This window comes from Lathyrus oleraceus, chromosome 1, assembly GCF_024323335.1.
Source record: "Lathyrus oleraceus cultivar Zhongwan6 chromosome 1, CAAS_Psat_ZW6_1.0, whole genome shotgun sequence".
In the NCBI taxonomy this organism is placed as follows: domain Eukaryota; kingdom Viridiplantae; phylum Streptophyta; class Magnoliopsida; order Fabales; family Fabaceae; genus Lathyrus; species Lathyrus oleraceus.
Window position 1 is genome coordinate 28,433,483 of NC_066579.1, and position 13,959 is coordinate 28,447,441.

The window sequence follows — 13,959 nt, forward strand, 5'->3', positions numbered from 1 at the left end:
AAGAGCTGGATCATGCATATATAATATATACGGATAGAGAACTAGACCAATAGATTCACACTGGATATCTTTATCATAGAGAGATATCTTTATCATAGAGAAAAGGGTATTAATTTGTATGGTCATGTTCTCTTGAGTGGAATAAAGATAAAATAGAAATTATCTTTTGGAGAGATGGCTGAGTGGTTGATAGCTCCGGTCTTGAAAACCGGTATAGTTCGAAACAAAGAACTATCGAGGGTTCGAATCCCCCTCTCTCCTTTTTCTTGGCGAATGGATTTTTTTTATTGATTTTGGTTGGCTCCGTTTTTTCGGGCTCGGCTATATCACCACTTAGCCGAGCCCGAAAAAAGATTAGATATAAATGAATTGAAAAACAAAACCTTTTTTCAATATGATCTCCTCGACTCAAATTGATAAGTCGGGCATTCCCGGCCCACCAAGCAAAACCAGTAGTTTCTTGGTCACGACCAGTTAAAGCTAAAGTTCCATTAAAGAGCGTTTCCACGTGGTAGAACCTCCTCAGGGAATATAAGGTTTTCATGAGGCTGATCTTGAGTCGCCATCCACGCACGAATACCTTCGTTTAAGAGAATATTTTTGGTGTAGAAAGTCTCAAATTCAGGATCTTCCGCTGCGCGGATTTCTTGAGAAACAAAGTCATAGGCACGTAGGTTCAGGGCCAGACCGACTACTCCAAGAGCACTCATCCATAAACCAGTTACTGGTACAAATAACATAAAGAAATGTAACCAACGTTTATTGGAAAAAGCAACCCCAAAGATTTGGGACCAAAAGCGGTTAGCAGTAACCATTGAATAAGTTTCTTCTGCTTGGGTTGGGTTAAAAGCCCAGAATGTATTTGCGCCATCACCATCTTCAAATAAGGTATTTTCTACGGTAGCGCCATGAATAGCGCATAGTAGGGCAGCGCCCAATACACCAGCAACTCCCATCATATGAAATGGGTTTAATGTCCAATTATGAAACCCTTGAAAAAAGAGAATGAATCGAAATATAGCTGCTACACCAAAACTAGGCGCAAAGAACCAACCAAACTGGCCCAGTGGATAAATAAGGAATACAGAAACAAAAACAGCAATTGGACCGGAGAATGCGATTGCATTATAAGGCCGCAATTGAACAGATCGAGCAAGTTCAAATTGACGTAACATAAAACCTATTAATCCGAAAGCACCGTGAAGAGCAACAAAAGTCCACAGACCACCTAATTGACACCAACGAGTCAAATCTCCCTGTGCTTCAGGACCCCACAGTAACAACAAAGAGTGTGCTAAACTATTAGCAGGAGTAGAGACTGCTGCAGTTAAGAAGTTACAACCTTCCAAATAGGAACTTGCCAATCCATGAGTATACCATGAAGTTACAAAGGTGGTACCTGTGAACCAACCCCCCACGGCAAAATAGGCGCAAGGAAAGAGCAATAGACCGGACCAACCCACAAAAACAAAACGGTCCCTCCGTAACCAGTCATCCATAATATCAAATAAATCATTTTGATCTTTGGTAAATTTACCAAGAGCTATAGTCATAGTAATCCTCCTATTCAACTACTTCAAACCATTTCCGAACACCTCCTAGCATTTTCAGGGATGGAACCTTCGAGGCTTTTTTCATTTTATATATGATATGATTTCTCGTAGACTCTCCCTTGTTTTCGACTGGGTTTCGAATAGAAAAATTATTTTTTTGTCGATTGATATCTAATCTAGGTCAAATCCATTAACTTAATTGGCTTATTCCTTTCTATTCTAAAAAAATTCCCTAAGTCATGACTCGAAAAGTGTCTTATGACTCATAAATCCTATAAATACATTTTTTAAAGAACTATTCCATAAACAAATGATCGATCGCTTTTATTACTCTCGTTACTAGCAGATCCCCAGACATACTACTCTGCTTTTATCAAATAAGATTATTCTTGAATCTTGTTCGTGAAATAAAAAAAAATCGTTTTCTATATTATTCGAATTTGTATGGTTCGAATTTGTATGTCTAGAAAACTACTAGAGGATCCTATATTTTACTTTCTATTTTACATTGATTTCTTTTATTGTCTTCTTTGTTCTATTTTTATTTCATTCAGATTAATCAAATTCCGACGTATACCCTTTCGTGCGGATCGAGGTAAGAAATTGGAATATTTTTCTCTATGTGCAAGTTTCGTCCATTAATTGCCTTCAAAATCTCGTATGCCTCGTATGCATAGATATGAAAACCAAATTTGGATACTCGAAGTCATGATTTGATGGATTTTTCGATTCTTTTTATAGACATATCTTCAAGAAATAATAGAAATCAATTTGGATCTTTTCTTGTATTCGGAAAAAAGATATTTTGAAGTCAAATGACTTGTCTGTTGGAACTTAGAATAAGCCTTCCACTGGAGGAGAGGAGTAGCAATTGATTCCTAGGAACAATAAGATTTTATCCGAAATATCAACAGATTCTTGCAGAGTTAGAACCAAAAAGGTATTAAAAAGAAAAAAAGATCCACAGTTCGAATTTCATTTCTATCCAATTTGAATATCAGAATAGTGGATATAGTTATGATTCAATAGGTTAGGTCCACTTACTTTTTTTAGAATCTCTCCCTTTATTTGATTGGAATAATCGAAAATAGGAGTATCTGACAATTCAAGGAAATATCACATTCTAAAAAAAGAAATAATATATATAGAAAAGAATGCCATTTCCCTTTCTAACTAGAATGAGTTTACTCTATTCGAATGATAACAATAACTTAATAGAGTTTCAATTCTAAATTCGATTTTTTAATGAAATTCAACTATTCCTTCGTTTTTTTTATTTATTACAAACAGAAACTTCTTACAAATATCAAGAATATTTGTATATGTTCCTTCAAATAGGAATACTACTGTTATCATTTTTTGATAAAAAAAAGCCCTTTATCGGATTTGAACCGACGACTTACGCCTTACCATGGCGTTACTCTACCACTGAGTTAAAAGGGCGCCGTTTGAGTCAATTCCCGAATACAGAATAAGCCAATATGAATATGAGTTTAGTACATCTATTTGTTACTGCATATACTTATTATATATATACGAAATATATATATAAATCAGATTTATATATATGTACATAGATCTATTTTTTGTACCAACTCATTAATGAACAAAAAATTGGATTGACGAGTATAGTGAAAAAAGAATTTATTCATATTGGATTTGATAAATATCACTGGAATTCAATTTTTCAAAACCGATTCGAATTGAAGTCATCTTCATCATAACACGAAATTAATTTCATTGATACATGTACCCCTAATTCAAATATTTCTGAATCTTTGATAAATGGATTCTATCCTGTCCCTCAACTGAATTCTTATTGATCTTCATCCTTTTTTACTCAATTTCCAGATTCATTCTCGTTTTTTTATTTCCCGACTTAGTGTGAAATAGAAATATACCTAATTCAATCTTCTTAACACTGAATGAAAGTGAAAGAAATAAGGTGTTAATGCCCCCCTGTTCCAGCAAATCAATCATTTCCAGAAAGGATTCTATGTTTATTTTGGTTTGTTTCGCATTACTTCGTTTTATTTTGTATTTTGTTGAATTATAGATTGGTGATTGGAATGAACAATTTCGAAATCGAAAGGATTAATCAAAAAATTGTAAGGAATTCTGAAAGATGAGAAGATCCTTCTGATCGAATCATTATATTGACAATTTCAAAAAACTGTTCATACTATGAACATAGTAGAATGGAGGTCGGGGAAGGATGCCCCCATCGTCTAGCGGTTTAGGACATCTCTCTTTCAAGGAGGCAACGGGGATTCGACTTCCCCTGGGGGTAGGGTACTACGAAAGGAAATGGATCAGGGATTATCAATAAAGACTAAATTGGATTCTTCCTGGGTCGATGCCCGAGCGGTTAATGGGGACGGACTGTAAATTCGTTGGCAATATGTCTACGCTGGTTCAAATCCAGCTCGGCCCAAAAATATTTCTGGATCCACCATGAAATGATAGAACCCATTTGGTGTTCTCTTAAAATCACCAATGGGTTCGGATACAGAAGATTAGAATCTCGAGTCCTATGTCTTTTTTCCATATTACTTACATATTTTTTCCACAAATTCTGATTTTCCAAAATTCCTATCGGGATCTGTAAGTTTAAAGTCTAAGGAAAGGGTTAAAGTTAAAAAACAAAAAAGAGTCTTTTTTGTTTTGTTTCCTTGATTCATTTCTTGATTCATTTATTTTTAAATAAAGTTGGCAATAACGAACGGATTGCGATGCGAGTCATCCGTGTCGATAAAGTGCAGACCCATCAAAATAGGAATATATATAGAAGTGAGCCTCTTTTACAGGGGTTCGAATCTCAAATAGAAAAACAAAGAGTTTGGATGCAATTGTAAGAATATGTATGTATACTATACGACTTTTTCCCTGGGATTGTAGTTCAATTGGTCAGAGCACCGCCCTGTCAAGGCGGAAGCTGCGGGTTCGAGTCCCGTCAGTCCCGATGGATACAAATCCAATCAAAAAAATAAAATATCAATGGATTTCGTGTATGAAAGGGAATAAAAATAAAAATAAAATATCATTTCTAACGGGTATCCCCTTTTTTCTTTCTTTTTTAGTTTAGTTTGTTTAAGGGAAAGGTTCGGACAAAGAAAGAAAAACGACTTTTTGATTGCATCATAAAGTCATTTTCTTATTTGGATATCATCGAGATCCTATTTATACCATTGAATTTAGTGACGAAAGATTTTTCATTTCTATGGGATTAAATCCCGAAGTATTTATTAGAAATTAAAGAGAAAGAAAACATAGAGATTATGGAAGTAAATATTCTCGCATTTATAGCTACTGCACTCTTCATTCTAGTTCCTACTGCCTTTTTACTTATAATTTATGTAAAAACGGTAAGTCAAAGTGACTAATTTTAGTGAAACATGACTTCTTATTTCTTATCAATGCAATGATTGAAGAAAAAAATGAAAAAAGGATTTGTATTTCGGGTCTTTGTTTGAATCTTTGTTTTAAATAAAATGATCAGACTACATAACAAAAAGGATCTTCGACAACCCCCAAAAAAGTATATTTCTATATTTCCTATCGAATTGAATTCTAGAAATATTCTTATTTCCTTCATAAATTATATTATTAGAAACCAATTCATCCTATTCACATTTTAATTGATCCTGAGTTTTCTTTTTTTTTTTTTATTCTAATTCTAATATTATTGTCTATATTTTATTCTCTAATAGAGAATAAAATATAGAGAGAATCCATTATATATATTGAATATTGAATTTTTGATAGTTTATTGTCACCATCAGTCAAATAAAAGGGTCCGTTGAGCGCCTAACTGCTATGTCATAATAGATCCGAACACTTGCCCCGGATTCACTTCCGGATCCTAATTGTTCTAGTGAATAACTCAAGAAAATATAGAATAGATAGATGGGAGAAAGATATTCAATATAAACATTTCTCATAAGTTCACTAATTATGTTTTATGTTGGCGGGTCTCTTTGTATGTGTTGTCCGGAAAGAGGAGGACTCAATGATTATTCGTTCGCCGGAACCAAAAGTCCAAATTTTGGCAGATCCAGAAGTCAAAATTTTGGTAGATAGGGATCCCATAAAAACGTCTTTCGAGCAATGGGCAAAACCTGGTCATTTCTCAAGAACAATAGCTAAGGGACCTGATACTACTACTTGGATCTGGAACCTACATGCTGATGCTCATGATTTCGATAGCCATACTAGTGATTTAGAGGAGATTTCCCGAAAAGTATTTAGTGCTCATTTCGGCCAACTCTCCATTATCTTTCTTTGGCTGAGTGGCATGTATTTCCATGGTGCTCGTTTTTCCAATTATGAAGCATGGCTAAATGATCCTACTCACATTCGACCTAGTGCCCAAGTGGTTTGGCCAATAGTAGGCCAAGAAATATTGAATGGTGATGTAGGGGGAGGTTTCCGCGGAATACAAATAACCTCTGGTTTTTTTCAGATTTGGCGAGCATCTGGAATAACTAGTGAATTACAACTCTATTGTACTGCAATCGGTGCGTTGGTCTTTGCAGCCTTAATGCTTTTTGCTGGTTGGTTTCATTATCACAAAGCTGCTCCAAAATTGGTTTGGTTTCAAGATGTAGAATCCATGTTGAATCACCATTTGGCAGGTCTACTAGGACTTGGGTCTCTTTCTTGGGCGGGGCATCAAGTACATGTATCTTTACCAATTAACCAATTTCTAAATGCTGGAGTAGATCCCAAAGAGATCCCACTTCCTCATGAATTTATCTTGAATCGGGATCTTTTGGCTCAACTTTATCCAAGTTTTGCTGAGGGAGCAACCCCATTTTTTACCTTGAATTGGTCAAAATACGCGGACTTTCTTACTTTTCGTGGAGGATTAGACCCACTAACTGGTGGTCTATGGCTGACTGATATTGCACATCATCATTTAGCTATTGCAATTCTTTTTCTCATTGCGGGTCATATGTATAGAACTAACTGGGGTATTGGTCATGGTATAAAAGATATTTTAGAAGCCCATAAAGGTCCATTTACAGGCCAGGGTCATAAAGGTCTATATGAGATCCTAACAACGTCATGGCATGCTCAATTATCTATTAACCTAGCTATGTTAGGCTCTTTGACCATTATTGTAGCTCACCATATGTATGCTATGCCTCCTTATCCATACCTAGCTACTGACTATGGTACACAACTGTCATTGTTCACACATCACATGTGGATTGGGGGCTTTCTCATAGTTGGTGATGCTGCACATGCAGCCATTTTTATGGTAAGAGACTATGATCCAACTACTCGATACAACGATCTATTAGATCGTGTTCTTAGACATCGTGATGCAATCATATCACATCTCAACTGGGTGTGTATATTTTTAGGCTTTCACAGTTTTGGGTTGTATATTCATAATGATACCATGAGTGCTTTAGGGCGCCCTCAAGATATGTTTTCAGATACCGCTATACAATTACAACCTGTCTTTGCTCAATGGATACAAAATACCCATGCTTTAGCACCTGGCACAACAGCCCCTGGTGCAACAACAAGCACCAGTTTGACTTGGGGCGGTGGTGATTTAGTGTCAGTGGGCGGCAAAGTAGCTTTGTTACCTATTCCATTAGGAACTGCAGATTTTTTGGTACATCATATTCATGCATTTACAATTCATGTGACGGTATTGATACTCCTAAAAGGTGTTCTATTTGCTCGTAGCTCACGATTGATACCGGATAAAGCAAATCTTGGTTTTCGGTTCCCTTGTGATGGCCCTGGAAGAGGGGGGACATGCCAAGTATCCGCTTGGGATCATGTCTTCCTAGGATTATTTTGGATGTACAATGCAATTTCTGTAGTAATATTCCATTTCAGTTGGAAAATGCAGTCAGATGTTTGGGGAAGTATAAATGATCAAGGAGTAGTAACTCATATCACAGGAGGAAACTTTGCGCAGAGTTCGATTACCATTAATGGGTGGCTTCGCGATTTCTTATGGGCGCAGGCATCCCAGGTAATTCAGTCTTATGGTTCCTCATTATCTGCATATGGTCTTTTTTTCTTAGGCGCCCATTTTGTATGGGCTTTTAGTTTAATGTTTCTATTCAGCGGGCGTGGTTATTGGCAAGAACTTATTGAATCCATCGTTTGGGCTCATAATAAATTAAAAGTTGCTCCTGCTACTCAGCCTAGAGCCTTGAGCATTGTACAGGGACGTGCTGTAGGAGTAACACATTACCTTCTGGGTGGAATTGCCACAACGTGGGCATTCTTCTTAGCAAGAATTATTGCAGTAGGATAATGGCTAGGAGGATTTGAAAAGCATTATGGCATTAAGATTTCCAAGGTTTAGCCAAGGCTTAGCTCAGGACCCCACTACTCGTCGTATTTGGTTTGGTATTGCTACCGCACATGACTTCGAGAGTCATGATGATATTACTGAGGGACGTCTTTATCAGAATATTTTTGCTTCTCATTTCGGACAATTAGCAATAATTTTTCTGTGGACTTCCGGGAATCTCTTCCATGTAGCTTGGCAAGGAAATTTTGAGGCATGGGTACAGGATCCTTTACATGTAAGACCTATTGCTCATGCAATTTGGGATCCCCATTTTGGTCAACCGGCTGTAGAAGCTTTTACTCGAGGGGGTGCTCTTGGCCCAGTGAATATTGCCTATTCCGGTGTTTATCAGTGGTGGTATACAATTGGTTTACGTACTAATGAGGATCTTTATACTGGAGCTATTTTTCTATTATTTCTTTCTTTCATATCCTTATTAGCGGGCTGGTTACACCTACAACCGAAATGGAAACCGAGCGTTTCCTGGTTTAAAAATGCCGAATCCCGCCTCAATCATCATTTGTCAGGACTATTTGGAGTCAGTTCCTTAGCTTGGGCAGGGCATTTAGTGTAAGAACAAAAATTGCTCTACAACAGATTCCATGATTTTGATGATAACAAAGGATGAAACCAAAAATGGCACCCTAACGAAAAGTTTCTAAGTGTGCAGGGTTCTAAAGAAAGAAGAAATAAATCTGATGATGTCATCAGATGCAAAACAAGATCAGATGCAAAATCTCAAGTATCAAAAGCATCTAAAGAGGAATCTCATTCAAGAAGCTCTAACTCTGGACAAAACTGCAAGTATCAGAAGCATCTGAACATGAAGTAAAGTCTAGAAGCTCTGACTCTGAACAATTGCCTTCTGTAAATTCTGAAGTTATCAGCGCCATCTGAACATTCAAGAAATAACATCAGAAGCAAGTTTCTTCAGATACACGAAGACTCTAATCAGAATTGTTAATCATGATGAAGTAACGTTTAAGCCAAGTTAAAGTTCTGCAAATGGATTTCCTCAATTAGAAAGAGACGTTAATCTCCACTTCCAAGAGAGAAGATACTAATTGTGGTAAGTAGTCACTTCTAAGTGAAAAAGTCTACTGCAGAAGCTATTAATGGAATGGAGTAACTACATCTAAATATCCAACAGATTCAACGCTACTTCAACTCTACTTCAACTCCTATAAATAGAGAAGAAATCTCATTCAGTAAATACGAAGAAATCACTAGCCAAAACTATACTGAAATCATATCACGCTCAAGAAAAACATCTTTGTTCTTCAAAGATTTTCACTAAGCTTTTGCTTATCAAGTGAAAAATTGTTCTTAAGTTTGTAATATTTGCTTTCTTAGAAGCACTCTAGATTACACATCTTGTATCTTATTTTTATTTGATTTCCTCAAGTGACTCTTTGTAGTCTGTAGACTTGAGAGGACTAAGAGATTTTCTTCTCTCTTAGGGGTTGTTTGTAATCTTTCAAAATTAGTGGATTAAGTCCTTGTTGAAGGCGAAATCACCTTGGCCGGGTGGACTGGAGTAGCTTTGTGTTATAAGCGAACCAGTATAAAATCATTGTGTGATTTCATTTTGCAAAAGCGCTTATTTTTCAAACAATTCAAACCCCCCCTTTCTTGTTTTTCTCACCTTCAATTGGTATCAGAGCTCCGGCTCTGTTATTGATTTTCAAATCAAACACTTAACCGTGTAGAGAGATCCAGTGCGAGAAAAACAAATGGCCCACTCAAATGAGAAAGATTCTTACAATGCCAAGCCTCCTGTTTTTGATGGAGAAAAGTTTGATTACTGGAAAGATAGAATCGAAAGTTTCTTTCTTGGTTATGATGCTGACCTCTGGGACATTGTCACAGATGGATACAAACCTCCAACCTTAAATGGAGCTGAAGTTCCCAGAAGCAAAATGTCAGAAGATCAGAAACGTGAGTTCAAAAATCATCACAAGGCCAGAACAATACTTCTAAATGCTATATCATACAACGAATACGAAAAGATCACCAACAGAGAGACGGCTAAAGATATACTTGACTCTCTGAAGATGACCCATGAAGGAAACTCCCAAGTCAAGGAGACGAAGGCTCTGGCGTTGATCCAGAAATATGAAGCCTTCAAGATGGAAGATGACGAAGCTATAGAAGCTATGTTTTCCAGATTCCAAACTCTTATTGCAGGTCTTAAAGTGCTAGACAAAGGATACACGACTGCAGATCATGTTAAGAAGATAGTCAGAAGTCTGCCAAAGAAATGGAGACCAATGGTTACTGCTCTGAAGTTATCAAAGGATCTGAACAATATCAGCCTTGAAGAACTTGTTAGTTCTCTCAGAAGCCATGAGATAGAACTAGAGGAGGATGAGCCTCAGAAAAGGAACAAGTCAGTGGCGCTGAAGTCCAGACCTGAAAGACGGAAGTCAGACAGAACCAAAGCTCTCCAGGCAGAAACTGCAGATACTGACGACTCTGAACCTGAAGACTCTGATGATGAAGAAGAACTGTCCTTACTAACCAGAAGAGTTAAGCAACTCTGGAAAAGAAGGAACAACAACTTCAGAAGATCAAGACCCAGAGGGGATAGATCAGAGTCAACTTCAAAAGGTAAACCTAATAAAGATATTACCTGTTTTGAATGTAAAGAAACAGGTCATTATAGAAATGAATGCCCCAAGCTGAAGAAAGATAACTCTAAGAAAGAAAGCTTCAAGAAAAATGCCTTCAGAACAAAGAAGGGATTAATGGCCACCTGGGACGATAGTGAATCAGGATCATCAGAATCTGACTCTGATGAACAAGCCAACGTAGCATTTATGGCTACCACATCCAGCAGCTCAGATGAAGAATCTGAAGAGGTATTTTCTGAACTTTCTAGATCTGACTTAGAATCATGTTTATCAGAAACTCTTACCTCTCTTCAGAAATTAAAACAAAAAGTTAAAAACATTAAAGGTCTTCTTAAAGCAAAATCTGAAGAATGTAGTGAACTTGAGACAACAATTCTAGCACATGAAGATACAATCAAATCTTTAACGTTAGAAAGAGATGGAGCTAAAACAAAAAGCTTAAAATTAGAAGAAGCGTTGTCTCAAGCACCACAAACTTCAAATGAAATTATTTATAAATATGAAGAAGCCTTTCAGAAGTTTCTGAAGAGTGGAATAGATAGGAGTATTATGGCATCCATGATTTATGGAGTAAGTCAGAATAATAAAAGGGGAATTGGGTATGATTCTGATTCTGATAAAACTTCTACCAGTAACCAGCTTAAATCTCCTTTTTCATATCATTACACACACACACAAGAACAAAAATTAAGAATGCTAGAAGACCCAAAGTTGTAAGAAACTCTGGGAAAACTAATCTAAAAGGACCCAAGAGATTCTGGGTACCGAAAGATAAGATTATCTATGTTGCAGATATCCTATGCAACAAAGTTCAGACACCAGTCATGGTACCTGGACTCTGGATGCTCGCGACATATGACGGGAAGAAAGTCTATGTTCCAAAGCCTGGAACTTAAAGACGCTGGCTTCGTAGGCTTCGGAGGAGATCAGAAAGGAAGGATCAGAGGCTCCGGAACTATTGGTAATGGTACTCTTCCCTCTATATCTGATGTTCTTTATGTAGAAGGATTAATGCATAACCTGTTATCCATAAGTCAATTAAGTGATAACGGTTATGATGTAATCTTTAATCAAAAAACGTGTAAAGCCATTAATCAGAACGATGGCTCTGTCCTTTTCACAGGCAAGAGGAAAAACAACATTTACAAAATAAATCTTTCTGATTTAAAAGATCAAAATGTTAAATGTTTAATGTCAGTTCACGAAGAGCAATGGGTATGGCATAGACGCTTAGGCCACATTAGCATGAGAAAACTTTCTCAGCTAACTAAACTTGAGTTAGTCAGAGGCTTACCTAAACTGAAGTTTTCTTCAGATGCTCTGTGTGAAGCTTGTCAGAAAGGAAAGTTTTCAAAAACATCTTTTAAAAAGAAAAATGTTGTTTCTACCTCCAAGCCTCTGGAGCTTCTTCACATTGACTTATTTGGTCCTGTGAAAACAGCATCAGTCAATGGAAAGAAGTATGGACTTGTAATCGTTGATGATTACAGCCGCTGGACATGGGTAAAATTCCTAAAGCACAAGAGTGAGTCTCACTCTGTATTCACCAGTTTCTGTTCTAAAGTGCAAAAAGAATTTGACTCTAAAATTATTAGAGTCAGAAGTGATCATGGTGGAGAATTTGAAAATAAAGATTTTGAAGAATTATTTGATTCTAATGGAATATCCCATGATTTCTCCTGCCCTAGAACTCCACAACAAAATGGAGTTGTAGAGAGGAAGAATAGGACACTCCAAGAAATGGCCAGAACCATGATCAATGAAACAAATGTAGCAAAGCACTTTTGGGCAGAAGCTGTAAATACAGCGTGTTACATTCAGAATAGAATCTCTATTAGACCTATTCTGGAAAAGACTCCCTATGAACTGTGTAAGGGAAGAAAACCCAACATTTCATATTTTCATCCTTTTGGATGCATTTGTTTTATATTAAATACTAAAGAACATCTGAACAAGTTTGATTCCAAAGCACAGAAAGGTATTATGTTAGGATACTCAGAACGCTCTAAAGGCTACAGAGTATACAACACAGAAACCAAAATTGTGGAGGAATCAATTCATGTTAGATTTGATGATAAGCTTGACCCTGAAAAGTCAAAGCTAGTTGAAAAGTTTGCAGATTTAGAGATCACTCTGGTAGAATCTGAGAAAACTCCAGAAGCAACTGTCACTCCAGACTCTGAAGAAATTAAATCTCCAGAAATTCCAAGGAAAGTCAAGAGTCGTAGCAACGTATCTGAAGATTTGATTTTGGGAAACAAAGATGAACCTGTTAGAACCAGATCTACCTTCAGAACTTCTGAAGATATTCCTCTGGGACTAGTGTCTCTGATTGAGCCTACGTCCTGTGATGAAGCTCTTCAAGATAACGATTGGGTGGCAGCTATGCAAGAAGAGTTAGATCAATTCTCCAAGAATGATGTCTGGGATCTCGTTCCTAAACCCAGAGGCACTCATGTCATTGGAACCAGATGGGTTTTCAGAAACAAACTGAACGAGAAAGGAGAAGTTGTCAGAAACAAAGCACGACTGGTAGCTCAAGGTTATAGTCAACAAGAAGGTATTGATTATAATGAAACTTTTGCTCCAGTCGCAAGGTTAGAGTCTATTCGTCTTCTTGTATCATTTGCTATTAATCACTCTATCAAATTATACCAAATGGATGTCAAGAGTGCATTTCTAAATGGTTATATTTCAGAAGAAGTGTATGTTAATCAACCTCCTGGTTTTGAAAACTCAAATTTTCCAGAACATGTTTTCAAACTTAAGAAATCCTTATATGGACTTAAACAAGCTCCCAGAGCTTGGTATGAACGCTTAAGTAATTTTCTTCTGGAACAAAATTTTATCAGAGGGAAAGTTGATTCTACACTCTTCTGTAAAAACCATAAAAATGATCTCGTGATATGCCAGATTTATGTTGATGACATTATTTTTGGTTCTGCTAATATCTCTGTTTGCCAAGAATTTTCTAAGTTAATGCAGGCAGAATTTGAAATGAGTCTAATGCAAGAACTAAAGTTCTTTCTGGGAATTCAAATTAATCAAACTCCAGAAGTCACGTACATTCATCAAAGCAAATACATTAAAGACGTTCTGAAGAAGTTTGATATGTCTGAATGCAACTCTGCAAAGACTCCTATGCACCCAACTTGCATTCTGGAGAAGGAAGAGGTAAGCAACAAGGTTTGTCAGAAGCTCTATCGAGGTATGATAGGCTCTCTTCTCTATCTGACTGCTACTCGTCCTGATATTCTCTTTAGCGTTTGTCTTTGTGCCAGATTCCAATCAGATCCTAGAGAATCTCATTTAACAGCTGTTAAGAGAATTCTTAAGTATCTGAAAGGAACTCCTAACCTGGGCCTGATGTATGAGAAAACATCAGAGTATAGGCTTTCTGGTTATTGTGATGCAGATTATGCAGGAGATAGAATAGAACGAAAAAGTA

The 13,959-nt window shown here is 36.8% G+C and overlaps 3 protein-coding genes and 1 non-coding gene across 4 annotated transcripts; 2 read left to right on the plus strand and 2 right to left on the minus strand.

Moving 5' to 3' along the window:
• Positions 1-413: 413 nt before the first annotated feature.
• On the minus strand, positions 414-3,092 carry LOC127086797 (photosystem II D2 protein). Its single transcript, XM_051027612.1, has one exon. It carries the CDS (start codon positions 1,551-1,553, stop codon positions 492-494), a length of 1,062 nt encoding a protein of 353 aa, XP_050883569.1. The 5' UTR covers positions 1,554-3,092; the 3' UTR covers positions 414-491.
• On the minus strand, positions 2,925-2,996 carry TRNAT-GGU (transfer RNA threonine (anticodon GGU)). Its single transcript has one exon. It is a non-coding gene; the product is annotated as a tRNA-Thr (tRNA).
• Positions 3,093-3,718: 626 nt separating the features above from the next.
• On the plus strand, positions 3,719-8,274 carry LOC127086781 (photosystem I P700 chlorophyll a apoprotein A1). The gene has a single exon (XM_051027593.1). The coding sequence runs from the start codon at positions 5,515-5,517 to the stop codon at positions 7,837-7,839; it is 2,325 nt and encodes a 774-aa protein (XP_050883550.1). The 5' UTR covers positions 3,719-5,514; the 3' UTR covers positions 7,840-8,274.
• Positions 7,865-8,429, plus strand: LOC127088458 (photosystem I P700 chlorophyll a apoprotein A2-like). Its single transcript, XM_051029320.1, has 2 exons — positions 7,865-8,200; positions 8,319-8,429. The coding sequence occupies exons 1-2, from the start codon at positions 7,865-7,867 to the stop codon at positions 8,427-8,429; spliced, it is 447 nt and encodes a 148-aa protein (XP_050885277.1).
• The last annotated feature ends 5,530 nt before the right edge of the window (positions 8,430-13,959 follow it).

Bases quoted from the DNA above. Each gene is read 5' to 3' on its own strand.
- LOC127086797 (XM_051027612.1), bottom strand. From the start codon at position 1,553: ATGACTATAGCTCTTGGTAAATTTACCAAAGATCAAAATGATTTATTT.
- LOC127086781 (XM_051027593.1), top strand. From the start codon at position 5,515: ATGTTGGCGGGTCTCTTTGTATGTGTTGTCCGGAAAGAGGAGGACTCA.
- LOC127088458 (XM_051029320.1), top strand. From the start codon at position 7,865: ATGGCATTAAGATTTCCAAGGTTTAGCCAAGGCTTAGCTCAGGACCCC. The intron at 8,201-8,318 runs GTGAATATTGCC...TATCCTTATTAG, and splicing joins GAGGGGGTGCTCTTGGCCCA to CGGGCTGGTTACACCTACAA.